This window comes from Platalea leucorodia (assembly GCF_965183815.1).
Source record: "Platalea leucorodia genome assembly, chromosome: Z".
NCBI lineage: Eukaryota > Metazoa > Chordata > Aves > Pelecaniformes > Threskiornithidae > Platalea > Platalea leucorodia.
The window spans coordinates 29,027,591-29,050,249 of NC_138858.1; the positions used below are offsets into that span (position 1 = coordinate 29,027,591).

Sequence of the window (22,659 nt, forward strand, 5' to 3'; positions counted from 1 at the left end):
GCACTGGATACCTAAAGCTATAGTACAGAAAAAAAGTTTGCTTTGATACCCGTTTAATGCTCTAAAATTAAAGTACATTTAATTATTCCATCAGACTTGCTGTCATGTCTGCTTCTCTCCCCAGTTTTTGCTGAAGCAGACTGCCAAACAAAGTGACTAAGTGCAAGCATCTGATCCAACTAGTCTACAATTTTGTTTTGATGTACGATACTACTGACAGCATGCTTTTGAGCAAAATGGTGGAAATAATTTGGTTTCTAAAATTTAACAACTGACAATTCAAGCACATCATTAAAAAAAAAAAAAATCATTATATTCCCCTTTACAGAAATACATTATATAAGGAATCTCTCCACTCTTAGAAATTTTCAGGGTTAAATAACTCAAAACTTCTCAAATCTGGCAGCTGTAAACTCAGCCATATCTTATATTTTAATAGAGACAGAATTTGCTCCAAAATTATTTTTAAATGCTAGTCTGGGCTTTATTGTCTTTCTGTGCCTTATGCAGCCTAAACCAATGACAAATGGAGTATGAGAGTGTTTTGTGAACATGGATCCTCTCTGCTTCAGTCAAAAAAGATTTTAAGTCTCAGCTGCAATCTTGGCAACTTAAAAGTTGTCAGCTGCTATAGCTATATTGTCAACTCCTCTGTCCCAAAAGCAAATACATAGCTTATGCAAATAAAACAGTTCTTAACCACTTAAAACAATCCCCTAAGCAAAATAAGCCACGCCAACAAAGAAAGGCTTTGCGACCATAATACTACATTAGACTTGGTATAACTAACATGGTAACAATGGAAAGAGCCCGAGACATGTTTTGACACTTGTAAATTATGTTACAACACTGTCATAAGTGAACCAAATCCAAACCTCTGCAAAGACAGGGTCTTAGCCAAAGTATATTTATAAGAAACATTAAAATTCTTTGACCTTTGTGCATTAGGCTTATAAACTATCATAGGTCTTATTTTCATTGAAGTTTGTTTCTCAAAAGAGAAACTGCTTTTTAGTCTACTGGAGTACTTTAAAATTATACAGATTCACACATCGATTCACACATACAGATTCACACACCCTTCACTCCACAGTTTCAGATCCTTATCCACAGCATTCTTATGTAAATAAATATGCTACAAGAACTCACCTTCAACTGCACTGGATGTGTTACATTCTTCAAACTCAATAGGGCCTTAAACAAATGACAATGAAGATAAACATTAGGTCAAATTTAATCTAAGACATTTTAACGACTATTAATATTTCCTGAAAATACTAGATAATCTAATTATAAATTTAGATTGCAAACAGATTGCAAAATCATACATGTACAGCAAATCATTAAATATATTCACTCTTTCATACTGAAAAATTAAAATACTAGTGTACAGTGTCTAAATACAATTCAGTTGCCTATGTTATTACGACCACATGAAACATCTCTAATTGCTGTCCTCTTCTCATTCAAAATCGCATCTATAATATAGTAGCAGTGTCAAGTTTTCAATTCATCTTCTTTTAACGAACAAGTGCTACATAAAGAAAAATCAAAAAGGAAAAAAGCATAGCTATAGCCCTAATTCTGAGATTCACACTTTTGCTAATTCTGTGTTGTTAGTTCTTCTGTTTCCTCTTCATAGCCAATTACCTAGACAGTTAAAAGTGGCATGCAGAATCTTAAACATAGCAATGAACAAGATAAAACACTTTAAATACATCATTAAGACTAAACAGGACAAAAAAGCAGAGAACACTAGTTAAGTGCTGTATCTAAATAAATTCATTATTACAGTTTTCCATGACAGTTGGCACAAGGTCACAGTCAATTGTCATTGCAAAGTGAAGTCCTAACCCTCATTCCTTCAGCCTGGCCAGGTCTAGAATTTATTTAACCCCACTATGAGCCATTTTGGGGAGTAAACAGGCAGAAAAAACAATGATTTTCCACAGGACCTTGTTCAGGGAACGGCAGAATCACACCAGCACTTGGTGAAAGAACAAAGAAAACAGAGAACACATGCAGGCAGGCACCATTACTTTCAGCCCATACTAAGAATGAACCCTTTGGCTCCTGTTTGAAACAGTAGCTTGCAACTGTATCCACACAAGAAAAAACAAAAGTTTAGTGCACACAAGTTTATATATAGGCACATTACAGATAAGATATGGGGGGGAAGGCGAGGGCGCACATGTTCCGAATTCTATATTTGAAGGCAGCCAAAATTCACCCCCCACGCTTATGCAACTGCTTCAAGTGAAAGTTTAAAATCTCAAAAATTTAAGTTAAAACCAACTGGAAGTAAAGCAATTGTGGAAACCTCATATACAGAAATTACTTTCACTCCTGCCCTAAAACATACCTGCTAGTAAGTGCTCTGATTTATTTATCTTTATTATGAAGTTATAATTATTTGTGAGCATCCACCATAAAACCAAGAGCTGTGCAATTTTCAGGGTGTTTCACATAAAATAAAAGGTATATTTGAAAGCATTTTCCAGGATTTTCACTTGTACTCTTTTCAAAATGAATATGTCATACTCTTAGTCTTAAAATAAATAGCTGATATAAACAGATCTCAGATACAAGAAACATGGAGACTACAAGCTTCAGTTTGATTTTAAATAGCACACCATAGCAAATCATCATGCTGCAATTAGAGATGCCACAATGAAAGCAAAAGAAAATTTAGCTGTGAATTAGCATTGTAAATCACACAACTGGGATTAATTTGTGTTTGATTCATGCAGTGAAGTACCTCAAATGGTTCTATTTGTAATGTAACCCCCAGTATGTATATTTAACTCTTGCAGTGCAAAACTGTGTTCAACTCAGCATAAACACTATATTTTGATAGTATTTCTCAAAACTGCAAATGAAAAAATATATGCTTGTCAAACGAATAGAAAGACAACTGAGAAGTGACGATGTAACTCAATACTCACCAATGTTAAGCAAATTGAATTATTTTAGACATATTAGATAAAATCTACCAGATATTTTCTTTGAAATTTTGCAGAATTCTAATGATTTTTTTTTAAAAAAAAGGTGTGTTCCAAGTAATGACTAATTATCGCAATTAAGACCAAGTTTGCAAAATTTTCCCTGCCAGTAAAAAAAAGATCTGAGTGCTTGTAAAACTAGCAGCAGGATAAGAATCTGGGACTAGAACCCATCAATATCTCATTTATCATAATGTAATTGTTTGAAGCTCTTGAGAGCAGAATATCAAAAGACTGATCTCAAATGGCAGTCTTAACTGCCCTTTAAATGTCAATGATTAAATAATTTCAAATACAAGTCTAATTATTCAATACAAGACAAAATATAAATTCCTAATAGCTTTCTCATTCTACTAAATATTGTAAATACATGGGCATTTTAAGCTGGTTTTCCAGTCCCTTCTCCTTTGCTCTCCACTAAATTCACAGTAAACCAAAGACAGTGTGCTCCACAAATCAGCAAATCTGGGTATCTCACAAAACAAAGAACAGCAAAAAAAATTCCATAAAAATCGATTTAGAGAACTGTACATGTCTACATCCCCACACTGATTTAATCAACATTTTATTTTAGGAATTTAAACTCCATTGTTCAAAATATATTGAGCAAGAAATTCAGAAAAATACCATAAAACATAGAAGCTGAAGAACAAATCCATTACTTCAGCACTACACTTCACACAATATATTTTTCATCACTTTGCTAAGAATTCAACACTACTTCTGTTTCTTGCTTCTATACATATTCCCATTTGGCCAGGAAAAAAAAAACAAAAGCCAAACTAACCACACTCATCCCCAAAACAAAAACAGAAGGAAAACACTGTAAACAACAGAGACTTAAATATATTTTTAGAGAAAAACAACACTCAAGCTTTTTCAGAATACCATCTTTTTCTTTACCCTTTCCAGCTACTAAGACTGATCCCCAGACTTTTAAGACTTTTACACTAATGATTAAAATAAATATTCAAGACTCAAGTAAAACTCACCCTTATTTCAGATCAGTATCTTTAACTTCCACTTCTAACACAAGCAGAAAGCAAAGATTGTCTTTAACAGCACATCCAAATTTCTGTATTTTGTCCATTACACTTGCCAAGCACTTATCTTTGAAGGTTTTTTTACAGATTGATAAATTTTTATTTGAAGTGACAAACAAACATGTTTAGTACAGAAACACACAAAGATCAGATTAGCATTTTCAATTAGATTTAACAAAGGCTGGTGTGTGTCCCATCCCCCGCCCCCCACCCCCCCAATTCAGTTCACTCTTGTAATATGTATTCTTTTCTTATAGGGAAGACTATAAAATGCAATCTGAAAAAATCACCGTTACTGAAGAATTGCCTGAGATAGTAATGAGATGGAAGCTGTGCAAAAAATTTCAGTAAGCAGGTAGCACTTTTCACTAATGTTTATGAAGTTAACTTGGAAATTTTAAATACACCTTCTTCTTAATGATATCTATTAGCTTATTAGCTTCACTAAAATGGGTGGAGTTATCATAGGAGTCCCTTCTCCCTGTATGTGCTCTCTTTCCTTTCCTTGCATCTACTAGCTGCTTTACTGCAGGACAGGTATATAACAATCATTAAAATAGCATTTTCTTACAACAAATTGTGTGACTCAGTTACAATTTGAAAGCACCTTTTCATCCTAACTTACTTTTCCTACTTAACCCAAATTTCTATGGGGCCCTTCATCCTTTGGAATATCAGAAGCTCAAGACGCCAGTGGCTGTTCCTAATGAATCCACAAGCATAAAGAAATTAAGTTCAGCATTTTCCTCCAATGCCCAAAGATGTTTGCTGGTTTTGTAAAATTTGTATTTAACCCGCTCCCACCAATATAACATGTTGCATTATTTGCTTGCAGCAAAGGCAAATTCATACATTTTGCCCTTTTGAGCAGAGTAGAGTGAAATTTGTAGCAGTTTTTAATTTTCTTGGAGTTTTGTTCTGTAACTTCAGATCTCCCAACAGTTCTGCTTCCTATATGGCTGCTCTAAAGAGTACCATGTTTTGCCTGGGAGGCAGTATTTTTAAACCAAAATAACATCACAGAAATAGGCATTTTCTGTGGTGCTCTATGATGAACCAATTTAGAAAATAGGATAGCTGTGATGAGCTTTTGGTAGCCCACATAACAGCTGGAGTCTCCTGTGGGCACATGTCTTTGTGCCCAAAGAGGCAATAATACTGTAGCCCAGCCAGAAGTGTGTACTGTGACCACATCGTCTCCTGCTAGAACCAGCTGCAGTCTCCTAGCCAGCCAAAAGGCCTTAGGCACACATATTGCTATGGGAGCATAGCATCAATAAGGAATTCAGATGCTTTCTTAAGAAGTTCCCCTGCATTGTCCACTGTACTTGCATATATGGAAACAAAACCATCTGCACTATCACTGCAAAAAAACCCCAAAAAAACCCAACCAAACAAAAAAAACCCCAAAAACAAAAAACCAAAACCAAAAAAAACCCCACACAACAAGCTTTCTTCTCTGAACCACCATAACATCTGTCTCTCTGATTCCTTAATCATTAGATGGTATAGTCAAAAACTCCCAGTGGGTTGGCGTTAATGGAGACTGCCAGATAGCTGTGATACATAGATGCAAGTCAAAGCATGCAAACTCATGCGCTGGTATCACAATAACTTTTGTAACAGCTACACAAAGATTTCAAGCTGGATGCACTACCTCTTCTCTATGAGGCAGAAAAGTTTTCTTAACAGACTTGTGCCCAGTGACTGAATTATACACAAATGCTTAACACCAACAAGGGTTTCAGCTCAAAATCTGGAAGATTATAATGGCCAATATTTCTGAAGCAAGTACACAGATTCACTGTCCATTGCAACATCCAAAGATAAAAAAAGCAGTTGTTTTACATTTAAGAAGTAAAGTATTGCTGATGTTGGGGGCTGAAGTCATTCCCTGAAGCAGTCTCTAGAGTCCCTGCCACACGATAGCCCAAAGCACCGAAAAGGACCATCTAGATGTAGCCATACTGCAATAATGGTGGTAATAACAATATTCTGCAGTACTGCAGTCAAAGCATTGAGATTTCCTTCATTCTTTTTCTCATAACAAGAAAAGGCAACAATGTGAATTGAGAAGGAAGCCTTTTCTCAAGCATTCATATAAACACAAAATAAAAGCAAATACTAGAACTAAAGCAGCACTGTAAAAATAAAAAATACGTTTTAAGACACTTACTGGAGCAAGTAAAAAGCTATAGCTGAGATCTAGTCCAACCCTTGCAAAAGTCTCTGAATTAATGTTTTGTTGGGTTAAGCATGGATATTTTCAGGCTTAAGATAACTTCTTTACAGTCCGGTCTGCCTGTCATTACATTGATCCACAGAATGGTAACTATGGCTTAAGCATCTGAAATACCTGTACATAAACTTGACAGTGTTTGTTACTGTACACACACAGAACAGAAAAAAATAATACAGTGCATAAATGAAGATTAGGCTTTATAACAGAAAGAGATATGAGTATCTAGTGGGATTTCAGTCACTTAAGGATACATACCTAGCTATCAGGACACTAATGAGAATTCAGTATTCTACAAAGGGAGCAAGCATCAAAAAATCAGTAAGCTCCTCTAATTGTATGTAAACAATCCCACCAAACATCATCCTAAAGCATTTTCCAAGGCAAGCTGCTGCAGCTCACAGCATTCTACCAGCTGGGACAGATATGGACATGAAGAAAAGGAAAATGAATGATGGTTTTACGGACACATGGAAGCAGACAGCTGCTATTTGACAAGAGACTGAAGCAAATACATCAGGAGTGGGTCAGTTCTGAGACTCTGGAAAATGAGGAAGCTCTGGTTTGCTGGAACACGAAAGGCAAAAGGTAATTTGAATAAATAGAAATTTTTTATTGTAATTAATCTAATAACTTACAATAAGTGAAACTGGCATAAATTAAGCACTAGTGGGTCTGCAGCTCAGGATACATCTCCTAGACTGTTGAGAAAATACATGTACTGTTTTTCTTCTTACAACAGGCATGTGAGTATGGGGGCTTTCATGACACTAAGAGGCAAAGTGGATGGCTAGTAATAAGGAGATATTAGTCTTATTCACAGATGAATGAAGAAAATATAATTGCACTGTAAATTATATTACAGTATCTACTACATATTTAGCCCATGTCTATAGGAACAGTATTTTCAGAGAATCATAGAATACCAGGTTGGAAGGGACCTCAAGGATCATCTGGTCCAACCTTTCTAGGCAAGAATTTGCACAATCTAGACGAGATGGCCCAGCACCACGTCCAGCCGAGTCTTGAACGTGTTCAGCATAGCAGAGTCAACCACTTCCCTGGGGAGATTATTCCAATGATTGACTGTTCTCATTGTGAAAAATGTACCTCTCGTGTCCCATCGGAATCTCCCTGGGAGTAACTTGTACCCGTTGCCCCTTGTCCTCACCATGTGACTCCTTGTAAAAAGGGAGTCTCCATCTTCTGTGTAGCTCCCCTTTAAGTACTGGTACATGGTGATGAGATCGCCTCTAAGCCTCCTTTTCTCAAGGCTGAACAAGCCCAGTTCTCTCAGCCTATCCTCATATGGCAGGCTTCCCAGACCCTTGATCATCTTGTATACACAAGGCAACTACAGAAGAGTTTATAAATAACAACCTTACACCTGCTACTTAATTTATCTACAAAGTGACACTAATTATCTTGAAGACAGTCAAGTTTCCTGTCAACTGTCTTGAAAAGAGTTACAAAACCTATCTCCACAAAACCCTACCTGTACACCTCTTACACAAAAACTCTGTGAAGGAGACACTGGGCGAATGTTTTCCTAAGGTCAAAACAATAAAATAATTTGCACTTTCCTCAATAGAGAGGAAAAAGTTTTATTGTTGGGATCTTAAACAAACAAGGCAAATACAAAAGCCAACTATTATTACTAGGAAGGAAAACATAATATTATGTCATACCCTGAAAAAGAACCCCCTGTAAGTGTATCAATGAACTGGAAAATCCTGCGGAGCTAAAAAGGTAAACAAATCAAGAAGTCAACAAATCAACTAAAAACTGCTTTACATTTGCATCTGCTTTTGGAAACTGTCTTCTTTCTAGTTTAAGGGAGGTATGCATGACAGAAAGAAACGTTATCCCATCCAAGCATATTTTTTTATTAACTACACTTAATTTTCAATGACTGGAAAGACTCAGACACTCAAAAAAAAAATCTGCCCTACCCCCCATCCTGAGGAATCAGTTTACACACACACATGCACACATATAAACATTAACATATCCATTTCAAGCAAAAGCTTTTAAAAAAACTCTGTAAATCTGTACTTGTAGTTACAAATACGATAACAAACCATATTCTTGTTTTTGATAAAAACAAAAAGTTTGTCTCTTTGAGTGGAAATCATGCATGAAAGGAGGACAATTTTTTTTAAACTGCATATGCTTCACATGCTGCTTCAAATGGCAAAGCTTTGCGTGCCTGGCTCAGTGCCAGTTGACAGCTCAGCTGGATATCAATGCACATTCTGACCCCCCTTGCAGCGTGTCACTTCTGAATTGTTTCCGCAGTAGAAAGTTTATTCAACCTCTCTCTCAAATTCAGTGGACCAACCATCATTCTGCTATTTAATCAGAGCAAAACAGGTTATTTTTCTGACAGCACTAAAGCCAGACAGCAATTCCTAATGAACAGCTTGATACAAGTGGAATTTCGACTGTTTTAGCCTCAATTAATTCTGCTGTCAAAACAAATGACTGCTTTTAGTGTTTAGATGTTAAGCTGCATCACAAAGGTCAATTTTGTATGTACACAAACATATAAGCAATCTTTTTCTTGCTATCATCTGATCTTGTGACATGTTTATCAAAATATTTCAAGCTTTCAAATTTAGAAGCCAGGAAGCCAAAATGTATTTTGTCAACATTACTGTTTCTAACACTAACTTCTCATTTTTATTGCCTCTCCAAAAAAGAGAAGTGATTTTATAAAAAGATACGGAGAATTTTATTTTTCCCCAGAAAAGGACTTCTTACTCCAGATTTAACAAAAGAAGAAACAAAACTAAATTCAAGCATAGCTTATTTGTAGGAATGCAGACTAAAGATGAATGGCAGTTACCAATTTTGAGGTAAATAACATATTTGCAATATATTTATCACACTAATAACAGACTGACACAAGCAAATGTTAGCTTGTGGATTCGGTCAGCTCTACTTTGCCAAAAAAGAGAATAAGGGAGAAAGAATACAACTGCCCTGTTAACAGGCCAATTGAGGGAAAATATTGAAATAATACTGGTAAATTGTATCCTTTAATCTCATTCTACAAATACACAGTTCCACCACAATAATCACTGAATTTTTGACCATCCTTGGTAAATCCTCAGAATTATATACCAGCCTAGCTGATATATAGCCTCTAGAGATGCTTAAGACTTGACCAAATCCTCCTTTTTTTTTTTTTAAATTCCTGCTGAAAAAAAGAAAACTATAGTGTGGTGATAGTACCCCTTTTGAAAAAGAAAAGATAGAGGTGATAGTGGCAGCATAAATAACTACAATTATCAGTAGCAACATTTGTAGCACTTCCAAGGAAAGTCTTATTTTAGATGAAGAAATTAACATACAAGGAGAGCATCTACTAAACAAGCAATTCATTCTAACTCCAATTCTGTTACTAGGCTTCCAGCCCTGCACTCAGTACAGCAGATCAAAGGAAACATTATTCATCTCGGGCTCTTCTGGTACTGTGGGTACAAGCTCCATGAATACAGCAAGCACGCTACTCTCAAGGGGCAGTATTTCCATGTGGCTTATAGAGCAAAAAGAAAGCAGAAAAAGATCATAATCTGAGTAGCTTTAAAATAATTGTTATTACTTAAGATGTTTATCAGCAGCAAGGAGAGATATTTTTTTTCTCTAAACTAAAAAGGTGGCAAACATCTTCAGTTACAAAGAAAATATTTTTTATTTCTCAGATAACACAAGAATTTTCAACAACAGACATTAAACACATACCCAAGGCAACACTTCAAGTTAGAGATCCAACTACCCTGCAACGCCTGAGTATGACAACAAACACTGGAAGTTTCAGCTGCAATTTATGAAAGCAGGAGGTCTGTGAGCAGCAAAATTAATGTCTGCTAAGAAAGCAATCTGCAGAACGCTACGCTACCCAAGTCCTGTCCTCCACACCACTGCCAGCCCCTTTTCTCATCCTTTTCTGGTCTTCTCCTGTTTTATACTTCAACTTCACCCGTACTTCCTTCCTGGCTGCAAAAACAACAGGATGTGAGATGTGGCTGGTTCTGAACTATCCACAGGCTAAGTAGATGGCCAACATACACCGATATATACAAACACACACTCAGCTGTTGGCTGACTCTCCAAGTGAGTAACTTACATCATTACAACTGCCTTTCCCTTACATAGCATGACTCACTTGGGTCCTTCTTTTCTACCCGACTTCCTGATTTTTATAAAGTCTTTGAAACCTCTACCCTTTCCATCAAATTGGGTTGAAAGTAGCAAAGACTTCTGAAAGCTATATGGGTGTGTGTGGAAAATTACTAAGAAGCAGCAGAACTGCATAAGCTTAGTCTATAAATATAAATATCTGTAACAAATGGCTCTGCCTGACTGTAAGGTGCATGATTCATCTGCTGAAGGCAGACCATGCAAGTATGCAGTGATGAAAGAAATGCACAGACATGTTCAAGTAGCTTTCTTTTAAAAGAAGAGTCAGATAAGATTTTGGAACACTAGACATTGTATATATGTTAAATTATAGCCCTCATCTTTAAAGACTGCTTCAAAGAATCATGTGTTTTTGTAACAGTCACACGTTGTCCCTGTAAACCAAGAGGGGTATGGTTTCTTACTGAAGTTCTGAACCTAAACCCATGAAATTGTCAGAGGTTAAGACATTTAATGGGACCTACTTCCTAAAAAGCAAAAAGAGAATAATACATTTTACAGTATCTTTTTTCAGTTAGACAAAATCCTCTCCATGGGAACGCTTTCCTGCTTTGTAATGCTTTGAAAGTGTTTTCTTATTTACTTGTACAGAAGATTCATTTTGTGGGGAAAGGAACAAAAGTATATGTGCTTAACCACCTCTCCACCCCAACTGTAAAATGGGAAGTACTAATTAGCATATGACAGTTTCCACACATGCACCAATAATCAGCAAAGAAAGTCAATGTGAAATTCTTCCTGGTGTGCTTTTTCTGCAGCTTATGGCAAGTACAAGACAATTCTTTGCTGGGGGGCAGGAAAGTTGAAACCACAGGAATAACATCGAGAGACATGTTATTAAGGCTTACCACAAAATCTCCCTTCCCCACATTTATGCCCAAAGAGCTACTTGGGGCCCAAGACAGTATTGGTTTGACCTTGAAATATGTCTCAGCATTTAAAGACACAAAATATGCATACTATTATCCAATATTATCCATAATAGTATCAAAGTCAGTGGTTGCAAAGAAGACAAATGCATGTGACGACACCGATTTTCCCCTCCTATCTGTTCTTCCTGAACTAGGCTATCAAAAATGATACAGAACTACACAGTCCTCTGAAGGACTGTATCAGCTATGACAGTAAAACAGAGAGGGACTCTGTGAAAGTAAATTCCCAAGGCTTAGGAAGAAGTTAAATGATAGTAACAGCATTTCTTACACTGTTTTTCCAGATATCCCCTTTCTCCTGGAAAGAGCAACCAATAGAGAAAACTCTTCAAATCAAATCCATTTCAACATTAAATAAAGAATTTAAATTACAAACTCTATTAATAAAATACAGGAATTTGAAATTTTATTGTTATGGTTAAACCTGGGCTTAGGTCTGTGCAGCCAGCTCAATTAGCTCCTGCTTAGACATTTTCCTTTTTCCTACCCTCATACTATTCAGACAACTGGTCAAGGGGCACCCCACTGTACCTTACATTGCAAATATACAGACAAATCAATATCCATAATTTAAAATGGAATTACTGACACAGAAGGCTACCAAGGTGATCTATAACAATTAAGACAACAATAAAAAGATAGTGAAGACGAAGCAGAAAAGATCCTGCACTTCCTGAGAAACACCATGGACACACAAGGTCAAATACAAGTCAAGTGAGAATTCATTTTTAAATGCCAGAATAAATATTTGTGTTCAAGAAAGAGTATGACATACAGACCTGGTTGACCAGACAGTCAATTCAATGCAGAAGTTCTCCAATGGTAGTTTGTCCTGGTGTAATGTACTATCATGTTGCAGTATTATTGTCAATGAAATTATGAGTTAATTAGAAGTAGGACCCTGTGCAACACAACTTAGTGACCACTAATACTAGATAGACTATTACATGCACAGTTTAGGATTTATTTCAATTTTATTAGAAAGGTAGACTATTAGACAAGATAGGTTGTTTTGAGTTTATTTTTAAGTCCAACTTTAGCTTCCTGTGTTTGCTTCCCTAGTTTAAAAAACACATTTTTCCTCAAAAAGCTTGTGTTACAAGATGCAAGCCATTGCTCTTCTCTAACATTGCAGTCTACGAAGAATGAACTACACGCACAGATATTTATAAATAGGTTTCCAAATCTTTCCAGATTTCAGAAAGTTTCATTTCTTGTAAGCTTTATCTTCTGATAGAAAAGAAAAAAAAAAGAGAAAAGAATATACTTCTTCCTTCTAATTTTGGTGAGTACGCTTCCTGTGAAAATTTCATGTTTGAAAAGGCCATTTAGTAAATGGCCTAGTTAATTCCGTCCAAAGAACATTTCCTATCTTAAAAGAAAAATATGTCTCCAATAAATAAATTAAAACCCCCAAACTTTTCCCTCAATATTAATTCCATATAAGGTTATGCTACATCATGTAACTAAAGTACAGGTCTTATTTAATTTATTAGCATAAAATACATCTCAGTATGTTATTTCCGTTCTCAGATGTTTAAAGGCTCTTCAGTATTTTTTTTTATTATCATAGTAACACCTATCCTGCATATTACTGCATTTTCTGCAGTTAATTAGACTATCATCTAATTAACATCTTTTTTCCTACTTAAGGTACTGAAACATTGCTTTGCTCCCACAATGCAGAAAAATTATTTGCCTCAGGCTGCAACTGTTTTTGCTTGTAGCAAGAAAATTCAAGGGGACCCAATAGGACTTCATCTTACTGAGTGTCCCAAGATGATTCAAAGCCCACCTTTTTCCCTGTTGTATCTACAGATATTGTCTAAGGTATTTTCATCGACACTGCTAGTCTTCCACTTGCATTAAGAGACTTTTTGAACAAAACTTGTACAGTTACAACTCTCCAGACCATTAAAAATAAATAAATCACAATCTAACACAAATTTGCAACTTAGGTACCTGTAATTATTAAAAATCTATGCTGGCAGATGAGACTTCCTGAAGTCCACATCAGCTTTGGCAGGTTTGTTGCTTATGAAGGGACCAATTTTTGCAGGCAAGATAAAAGACATCTAGGACAGGAATTAAGACACATTTGTTGGTATTTGTTGTCTTGAGCTTGCAGCTCCTCATCGAAAACAGAGCTCTACAGCACAGGATCCTTAAATACTTCTTTATCTGCCTCAAGCCCAGCTTCTTATAAAAATCCTCAGATATCCACACTTAATTTCCTCCATTAATTTCTGAAATACAGAAATGGTCTGCCTTCCTTTACAAAGAATACTTTTCTGAATCCCTTGGATACTGTCAGTGTTGATAAACTAAACTCATTCATCAGTCAGCCTTCTGTGTAGAATTATCTGTGGGCACAGGCTTTGAGAAACTGTGACACTATAGGCTATTTATGCACCTAATCACAGTGTTGGCAGCATTAAAATATTCACAATATTTACAGAAAATATAAAGAAAATCATTTATAAGAACATAAAATAAATACTTCCTTTGTTGTACTTCCTTGTGGAAAAGAAGCTCAAAGATGTCATGCAGAGCTGTTCAAAAATAAGTATTAACCATTTTCAGTGTTTCTTTCTACTTTGTTGCTGTTCAGTGTCCTAGAAAAGCATTTTTAAAAATGCTATAAACTATTATGTTATCAAACCAACCCATGGAAAAAATAAATGCCACACCCAGCACTGTTTCAAGTCTTTCTCTCAAAGCAGAGTTCATTATTCAAGCACATAAAAATCTAGTAGCTTTAATCAAAGCAAGCTTTAATACTCCATGGCCCTTGTTTTGCCTCTCAATCTCTGGGAACGGACTTCAACATACAAAAATGTGTTAGCTCTCCAGAAATGGAGCTCCCAAATGTGTTCCCTCAGAACAGACAAGGATCACCAGCACTTTGGCAAGGATGCCAGGATATTTTTTTCTGATATGCACTACCTTGTGAGGCAGTGAGATCATGACATGATAGCTCTCCTAAGTCACCGATAAATTTCTCAGCTCTAGGCTACTTGATAGCCTTCCCAAAAAGAATTTCAAAATGATTAAAAAAAAATCCTGAATCAATGTCTCCATTTGACATCCATGACCTCAAACTTTCCCATGACTGGAGTTACCAGGAACCTTGAGACAATTTTTTCTGCATGGGTAAATAAAGCAAAATAGGTTTCAGCAGCTCCAGAAAGCAACAGACCAAACATTTTTTTTAACCAGCATTACTGATCAATTACTGATCAAATTGCCACTTTCTAGATTTAGTGAAGGGAGCAAATGGAGTAGGAATTTTACATCTGTCTTTTTCTGAAACTTGTTTTCTGTGGAAGCACCATTTGATTAAAAGGACTTACACTATTATTCCTAATATCTAAAAGGACAGGGGGGACAAAAGTCAAATGCTTTACTAGATGTGCAAGAGCCAGTGATGGCTGATCAACAGCAACTGTGGATAATAAAAATTGTAAAGTACTGTTGTTATCATCTAATCCAAAGAACTGATGGATTGCAGTCACCAATTTTACAATGTTTTAAAAAAACGCAAACATCTTCTAGCCCCTCTATAAAGTTCAAATTTATTTGATGGATAATGAAAGGAGACAAGAAGTGTTTTTATGGGCTTGTGTTTTCCACAGCACAAATTCTAGATGCTTTTACTGGTATGCTTAGAAGACAACTTGCATGTAACTATTCCTCTTTGACAGATCTTTTCTGCTTACTTGTGTGTTGCAGTTGCAAATAATGTTCTGGCTTATTCAGATTGTGAAAGATTGATCAAGCTAGCAGAAAACCAATTAATTTATTTTTATTATAGTTAAAATATGACCCAGAGCCTCTCTCACACTGAATAATGGCACAGCATGTTTAATAATTACCATCTGCAGATCATTGTTTCATTTGAAGGCTAAGGAGCCAGCAAAGAGTTTGGCTTTCCATTTTTGTCTTTATTACAACAAAAATTTGGATTTTCTCTTTATTAAAGTTTTAAGAAAAAATGCAAAAATAAGAGGAACAACTTAATAAATTACCAAGAGCCACTAACAATGACACCAGAACAAATTAATGAAAACAAATCATCTAGATTTGGCTTTTGTTCCTGTTTTTTGGACAATGCAGCACAGCTGAGTCTTCTCATTTGGCCGTCAAGATACCTTCTAGGTAAACTGTGTAGTGCGCAAAAACTAATACAGGGAAAAACACACATAGTTCCCCCCATATGGGAAGAGAGCACAGTAATTCAATAGTTAAAAATTAAAAGTCATTTGTGACCAACTACAGCTATATAGGCATTCACTAATCTCTTCAAACACATTAGATATTATCCTGCCAATTTCAGACATAAGATCTAGGAAGAACGTGAGCTTGTACTTCCTAGCAGTTTCTATTTCATGCGGCATCAACTTTTCATACTGGAAGAAATAGTTTTTTAATAGATTATTAGAAGATTAAGTAAGTGACACTAGAACTCATTAATATGTCATTACTCCGGAATAGACATCATGTCTGTTATTGATTTAACATATACTTTGGGTGGAAGAAAAGCAGACATTTTCTGCCATGCAATAAATGAATTTTCCAAGAAACATGGAGCGACAGCCTATCACAAACAGGAGAATGATTCATCGGGAATGGCCAACAAGTTTTGATGAACGCTGCAGGACCATGTGAGTGACAAAACCTTCTTCCAACCGATGGTATCAAACCTGCTATTAGACCTAACAGCAGGAACATATCATAGAATCATAGAATAGTTTGGGTTGGAAAGGACCTTTAAAGGTCCTCTAGTCCACCCCCCTGCCACAAGCAGGGACATCTTCAACTAGATCAGGTTGCTCAGAGCACCGTCCAACCTAACCTTGAATGTTTCCAGGGACGGGGCACCTACCACCTCTCTGGGCAACCTGTTCCAGTGTTTCGTCACCCTCATTGTAAAAAAAATTCTTCCTTATATCCAGTCTGAATCTATCCTCTTCTAGTTTAAAACCATTGCCCCTTGTCCTATCGTAACAGGCCCTACTAAAAAGTCTGTCCCATCTTTCTTATAAGCCCCCTTTAAGCAGTGAAAGGCTGCAATAAGGTCTCCCTGCAGCCTTCTCTTCTCCAGGCTGAACAACCCCAACTCTCTCAGCCTGTCCTCATAGCAGAGGTGCTCCAGCCCTCTGAACATTTTTGTGGCCCTCCTCTGGACCCTCTCCAACAGGTCCCTCTCCTTCCTGTGCTGAGGACCCCAGAGCTGGATGCAGCACTCCAGGTGGGGTCTCACCAGAGCAGAGCAGAGGGGCAGAATCACCTCCCTCGACCTGCTGGCCACGCTGCTTTTGATGCAGCCCAGGATATGGTTGGCCTTCTGGGCTGCGAGAGCACACTGCCAGCTCATGTCCAGCTTTTCATCCACTAGTACCCCCAAGTCCTTCTCCTCTGGGCTGCTCTGAATCCCTTCGTCGCCCAGCCTGTATTGATACCTGGGGTTGCCCCGACTCAGGTGCAGGACCTTGCACTTGGCCTTGTTGAACCTCATAAGATTGATATGGGCCCATTTCTTGAGCTTGTCCAGGTCCCCCTGAACGTTAGAAATAGTTCAGAGAACATATTAAATTCTGACCTGAAGCCTTACTGGTTATTGCAGGTCCTTCCAGGTCTCTTTCTGTTTTTCAATGTTTTACATTTAAGTGACTTTTTTTCAGTTAAAATTAAAAGATTTGCAGCTTGATGTATGTGGCTATTTTTTTTTACACTGAATGGAAGAAAGAAAACAAATAAAGAATACAAGTCCTTCAAATACTGTATTACTAAAAATTGTAAACTAAAAACTAAACTAAAATTAAAAAAAAATATTTAAAGTAAATTCAGTAAGAAGTAGGTGATAAAGCTGACTAGATATGTTATTTAGGTAACAGTTAAAAAAGAGCCATTGTAAAGAAGTCCATAAATGAAGTTAAAAAAAGACTCACAAAGCATTACTGCTTGAAAGAAACAATATTGGTACTAGAAAAACAGTGTTAGACTCCAGAAGCCCCTGTATATTATAACTTCAGGTGACAGAAATTAGCCACCAGAGGGAGCCCATATAATCCGGTACAAAGGATATCACTGTGCAAAGAGAAATTTCAGATATGCAGGTGAGAGTTTAAGAAAATAATTGCCTATATATAGAAAACTTTACTGGAAATTGTTTGTAGTCTATGTGATAAAACAGTCCTTCTCAGTACTTCATTTCAGATTCATTCTTATTTTACTGATATTTACTGATATTTTACTGATAAATGCAAATGAACTCCGCTATGAAGAACTATAACTATAGCTAGAATATAGGGCAATATAGTTAATACTATAATATATTATATATATATTATAATATATACTGAAGTAGTATTTCATACTCAAATACTTTGTTATGCGCATTACCTTTTTAGTTTATTTTGTTCTCAAAATTCAGTATTTCAGAAAGTGGCCCACCATCTAACTCAGTATACTAGCCCACAAATAATATGGAAGGGAGAAGACCTACAGAGTCCTAGGGGATTTGAATGTATTTCCTTCTTCAAATAGATTTAGGACTGGAATCTTAAGCATCAGTGACAGCCATAAGACATCTTTTCTGCAGCTGTTTTGTACACCAAGTCAGTATGATTTTTACATTGAATATTTAGATCTATCTGAGGAGCCATCTCCTTCTCCAGCCTAATAAATACATCGGACAGAGAAAGACTCCCAACATTTGCTCCATAAGTTAAAATAACTTTCTATTAAGAACAGTTCTCAAATGCAGAAAAGTTTTTTTTTTTAATCAAGAAAAAGCAGTCCTTACCACACTGAATGTTTCCGTTTCATTCCTAGAAGGCTGATATCTCACTTTGCCTTCCAAATCTTTGTAACTGTCAAAACTATATGATCCTAAGTTAATAAAATAAATATAATAGAAGCAGCAACCGTAATTAACAACACTAGTGGTCTGTATTTCTAGTGTTCTATCTTTGACACTTCAAAACTACTTGTGAATTTGTATTCTTTTACTGCTGAATTTGCCTGTGCTTTCCCTCTGCATCACGACTGCTTTACAAAGTTGATATCAATACAATAATTTAACATGGTAAAAGAAAATTCAAGGTACATACATTTCCACACTAAACACACTATATTTCCTCAGAATACTTTGTTATTAAAAGAGTTGAAGAAATGAAATTGGCTATGGCAAAAGCTTTTAGTTGGCCCCAGAGAATATACATGGGATTTGAAGAACTCTGTAACGCAGCAAGTAAGTATAGAGTGTGTATAACTTCTCACACTAAATTAAGGAGTGAAGTATTACTTTTCTTACAATTATTACGTTATCTAGCAAAAAAACACACTAATAACATGGATGACTTGAAGTGCACAGTGTTCTAGGATACTTTAGCAAGGGTGTTTGTAACCCAGGGGGTCAGAATCGTAAATGAAAGATGGAGATCCCTAGCCATAACATCTTGGCAATAGCTAATCAAAGAGGTTTGAACACTGAATTTTCACGTGTCTTTGTGCTGATTTCAGGCCAACTGAACTTGAAACCCTGAACTTCATACTTCTTTCTTAATCTTTACTGAAAAATTGCAAAATACACAGGAAACATTTGAAAATTATTCCATATACAATCTTACCTCAGCCCTCTTGGATCACAGAAAGAATATGAAACAATGTTAAAAACACCTCACAGAGGCATTGTAAGATACCTAGTAACCATATTTAACAATTTAACAGAAATTCTCAAGACCTACTCCGTTATGTACATCCTTGCTCTGAAAAAAAAACAAACAAACAACTTTGTGCTTCTATACCAGAAGACAGAGATGCTACTCAGGACTCCCAGTGCTGAAGAAAACAGAAAACAGTGCTACTGAATTCCTGTATTCACACACTCAGTGACCGTGTATTCGTGCCCAAATATTAAAGTCAACACTTTATCTTTCCTGTAATGCTAGATACACAGTACTGTGAGATTGTCTTTTTATGCCAGTCCAGGAAAGTCTTATATACCACACCCAACCAGAAGTACTTTCAGAAAGTACTACTCAATTTGTTGCTTAGTAAAGAATAATCTACATACAATCTACTAAAATGCATAATTTTTTTAAGCCAACCAAATAAACTGACACAACTGTTCCAACAGTTTGGTAAGCATCTGTTTTGAATGTATCTATAAATTTATATTAAATAAAGTTTTGAAATATAATTTATACAGAAACACATAGCAGACAACACATAGTTTGTGCAAGGAACTTCAGTTTCTTGACAAATTTCACTGATGTACCAAGAAACAGTACAGTTTAAAAGCTTCCTTGAAGGTCTACATAGAGTGATTCAGAGTTACAAATTGCCATGCTTTATGAACACAAATACTACACATACATAATGAATTCTGAGAATTTGAAATTGTAAGTACGTTAAAAATATAACACATTAACAAACATGGGTTTGACCTGTTATTAGGAGTGGAAATCTACAGTTTTAAAATTAACATTTCCTACTCTGTTATTTTTAATCTCTTACCAGGTTTTTCCTTGCCAGTTCCTTTTGACTCCGCAAATTTCTGTATTAAACTCTCAACTGTAGTATTTGTCATGTTATTAATAAACTCTTCGTGCACCTTCAAAAAAAACACACCACACAAAAAAAATTAAAAACTGGTTAATGAAAGAATGTAATTAATTTTAAAAAGTGCTTTTCTCTAGAGTTAAGGTTCAAAATACTTCCCTCTAAAATATATTACAGGGTTTCCAGAAGTCAACAGGTGTTTTATCAAGGAAATCCCTTCTTTGCTTTAGTAGTAGCAAGTGTGTGTACAACACAGATACAAATTAGGAATGAAAGAATACAGCTTGATGACAGGTCTAGGATTTATTTCCATTTCTTCCATGTAAATGACTTGTGTATATATCATTTTCTAAATTTGTCAGCAACATGTCCCACTACAATGTCAGGAAGACAAGCAGTCTCTTAAGCCAGCACCAGTTAAGGGTGTGAACTGTTACTACTGTATTATCACAGCTCCCACCTGCTTGAGTAAAAGCATTACTGTTGTAATGTTTTTGGTCTGACAAAGGAACAATGACATGTTAGTAAGTTTTTCCAACAAGGCAGTATCTGTCCGCTTTAGAAGTAAACAGCATGACCCTTGTGATCATCATTCATTCGCAGAAAACCTCAAAACTTAGGAAAATAGCAACTCAAGTTAAGTGTATGCAAATAAAACTGTACTTCAAAACATCTAAAATTAAAGGACTACTTATAAGGATTATTAATTAAACCAACTTACATCTAAAGAAAAGATACTATAAAAGCTTCTTTTGCTGAAGATCTTTTGCTCATAAAACCCAAAGTCCAAATTTGGAAACTTTTCAGAGTGATATAATTTCAAGTTTTAGTCAAAGAAAAGCACAAGTATCCCAATTATGTGTGAAATGAGTCCTAATTTAATATCTAGGGAACAGAACTTTGAAACACACTAAAAGTTCTTCAAATTGTCAAAACATTTTGTTTTCTGTTAAGACAAAATTTATTCAGACTTATTCTGTAAAGTTTGTGATACTGAACTTAAAAATGCAACAGGAAACCTTAAAAATTTGAGCTTATGTTGAATTTACCATCATTTGAAAGATATGATGTTGTAATTACCACAAACACAGTATGAAATGTTCCATTTAATAGTTAAGAAAAATATGCAGCATAATCCAAACAAATGGTAACATAAAAATTACCTCTCCTATTTGTAAATGAATTTCTTTTATTGTATTTGAGAATGATTCTATAATCTCTTTCATGCGAAGAAGGTGCGTTTCTTCAATATCTTGAAATTTCTGTAAACCAATGCAAGCAATTAATCATAATGAAAATATTTGTTGAAATACTGAACGTTAAATTTTAATAATTAAATACACTAAATGGAAAAAACCCTTTTTTTTCAGATCTTGATCATGGTAATTACAATGCTTAAGGAAGGAAGGTGCAGAATTCACAGAGTTAAGAATAATGTACTTTAAAATATAATACATCCTTTTAGAACGATTATCCAATTTTTTTTTACTTACTCTTTAAACTTTCATCTAGCTTGATTTTTCAGAAAAAACCTACCTATTTCTACCAAAAGAAAATAAGGTTAGAGGGTGTTTAAAAAAAACTGTCTTTTCTCCATTACTGAAGAGTCTTGTTTTTTCACCTAAACCCAGAAACCTTATTTCTGGATCTGTTTTGCACTTCCTTCGTAGCACCCTCTCCTCCTGCTCACAATATACACGTGCTTTCTCTTTGTCTAGTTAAATCTATATCCTTTGCTTCTTTAAATATGATTCATTTGTTCGATCTTTAAACTCACCATATATAATCTTTGCAGCTTGTTCCATTTTACCCAGACTTCCAGCTGACAGCCATTTTAAAATCACTTCTAATGTTTTCAATGACCGCTTCCTAGCCAAAGATCAGAACTAAAAATGTCCTCATCCTCCCCAACAGTCAACCATAATTGTCTTGAAATTTTTGTTTACTCCTGCTCTCTCCTAGTTCTCTTCCTATTTCTGTAACTGCCCTTTCAAGTGTGTCCAAACTTTGAAGCACCACTTAAGCCTTTCTCCACTTTGTACAGGGTTCTCTGAAGACCATTTCTCCACGTTTCACACCTCCTGCTACTCTGATTCACAAACACAACTCCATACAGACAAGTCAAATATCTCTAACTTTTAAGCTCTCAAACTTTCTTTTGCCTTACTTACATACCTCTCTAGCCATCAATCAAGCAGATTAAAATTATTTTTTTTCTCCAGCAGCCTTCCTTTTTTGGTTACAGAGGATATGGTCATCCTCTGTAGCCTACTCTATGATGTTACTACTTTTACTGATTGCCTTGTTATATAAACTATATTATTTTGCTTTCAAAACTATCTATGGTCCATCTCTATAATATCTGCTCTCAGTTACTATCAGGGTGTCAACACATGTACACAATGCGTCCTTCCAATGTGTGCCTTTTTCCACTATCTAATTTTAACCTAAGCACAAAGTCAACTTTTGAGATTACGTCAATGATGTTTTCTTCATGTTTGGATTGAGCTCCCCATAAAACTGTGCAAAACAGAGGTACCAGTCTCCTTTAAACTCTTCTCTATAGTGCATATCAAAACAGTTGGCCACGCAGAGATTTTTTTGTCTGTCAGTGGAAATCGTGCCCCTCCCCCAATTGTTTCCTTATTTCTTGTTTATTGTTTTATACT

General features: G+C 35.7%; 1 protein-coding gene across 13 annotated transcripts in view; it reads right to left on the reverse strand.

The window, feature by feature from the left end:
- Positions 1-22,659, reverse strand: part of FCHO2 (FCH and mu domain containing endocytic adaptor 2) — a 96,846-nt gene that overhangs the window by 44,547 nt on the left and 29,640 nt on the right. For all 13 annotated transcript variants that reach the window (XM_082336348.1, XM_082336351.1, XM_082336353.1 and 10 more), the window contains 3 exons: positions 21,154-21,252; positions 19,946-20,042; positions 1,150-1,194 (listed from right to left, as the gene is read on the reverse strand). In XM_082336348.1, coding sequence (XP_082192474.1) covers positions 1,150-1,194; positions 19,946-20,042; positions 21,154-21,252 — 241 coding nt within the window. The remainder of the gene's footprint in view (positions 1-1,149; positions 1,195-19,945; positions 20,043-21,153; positions 21,253-22,659) is intronic.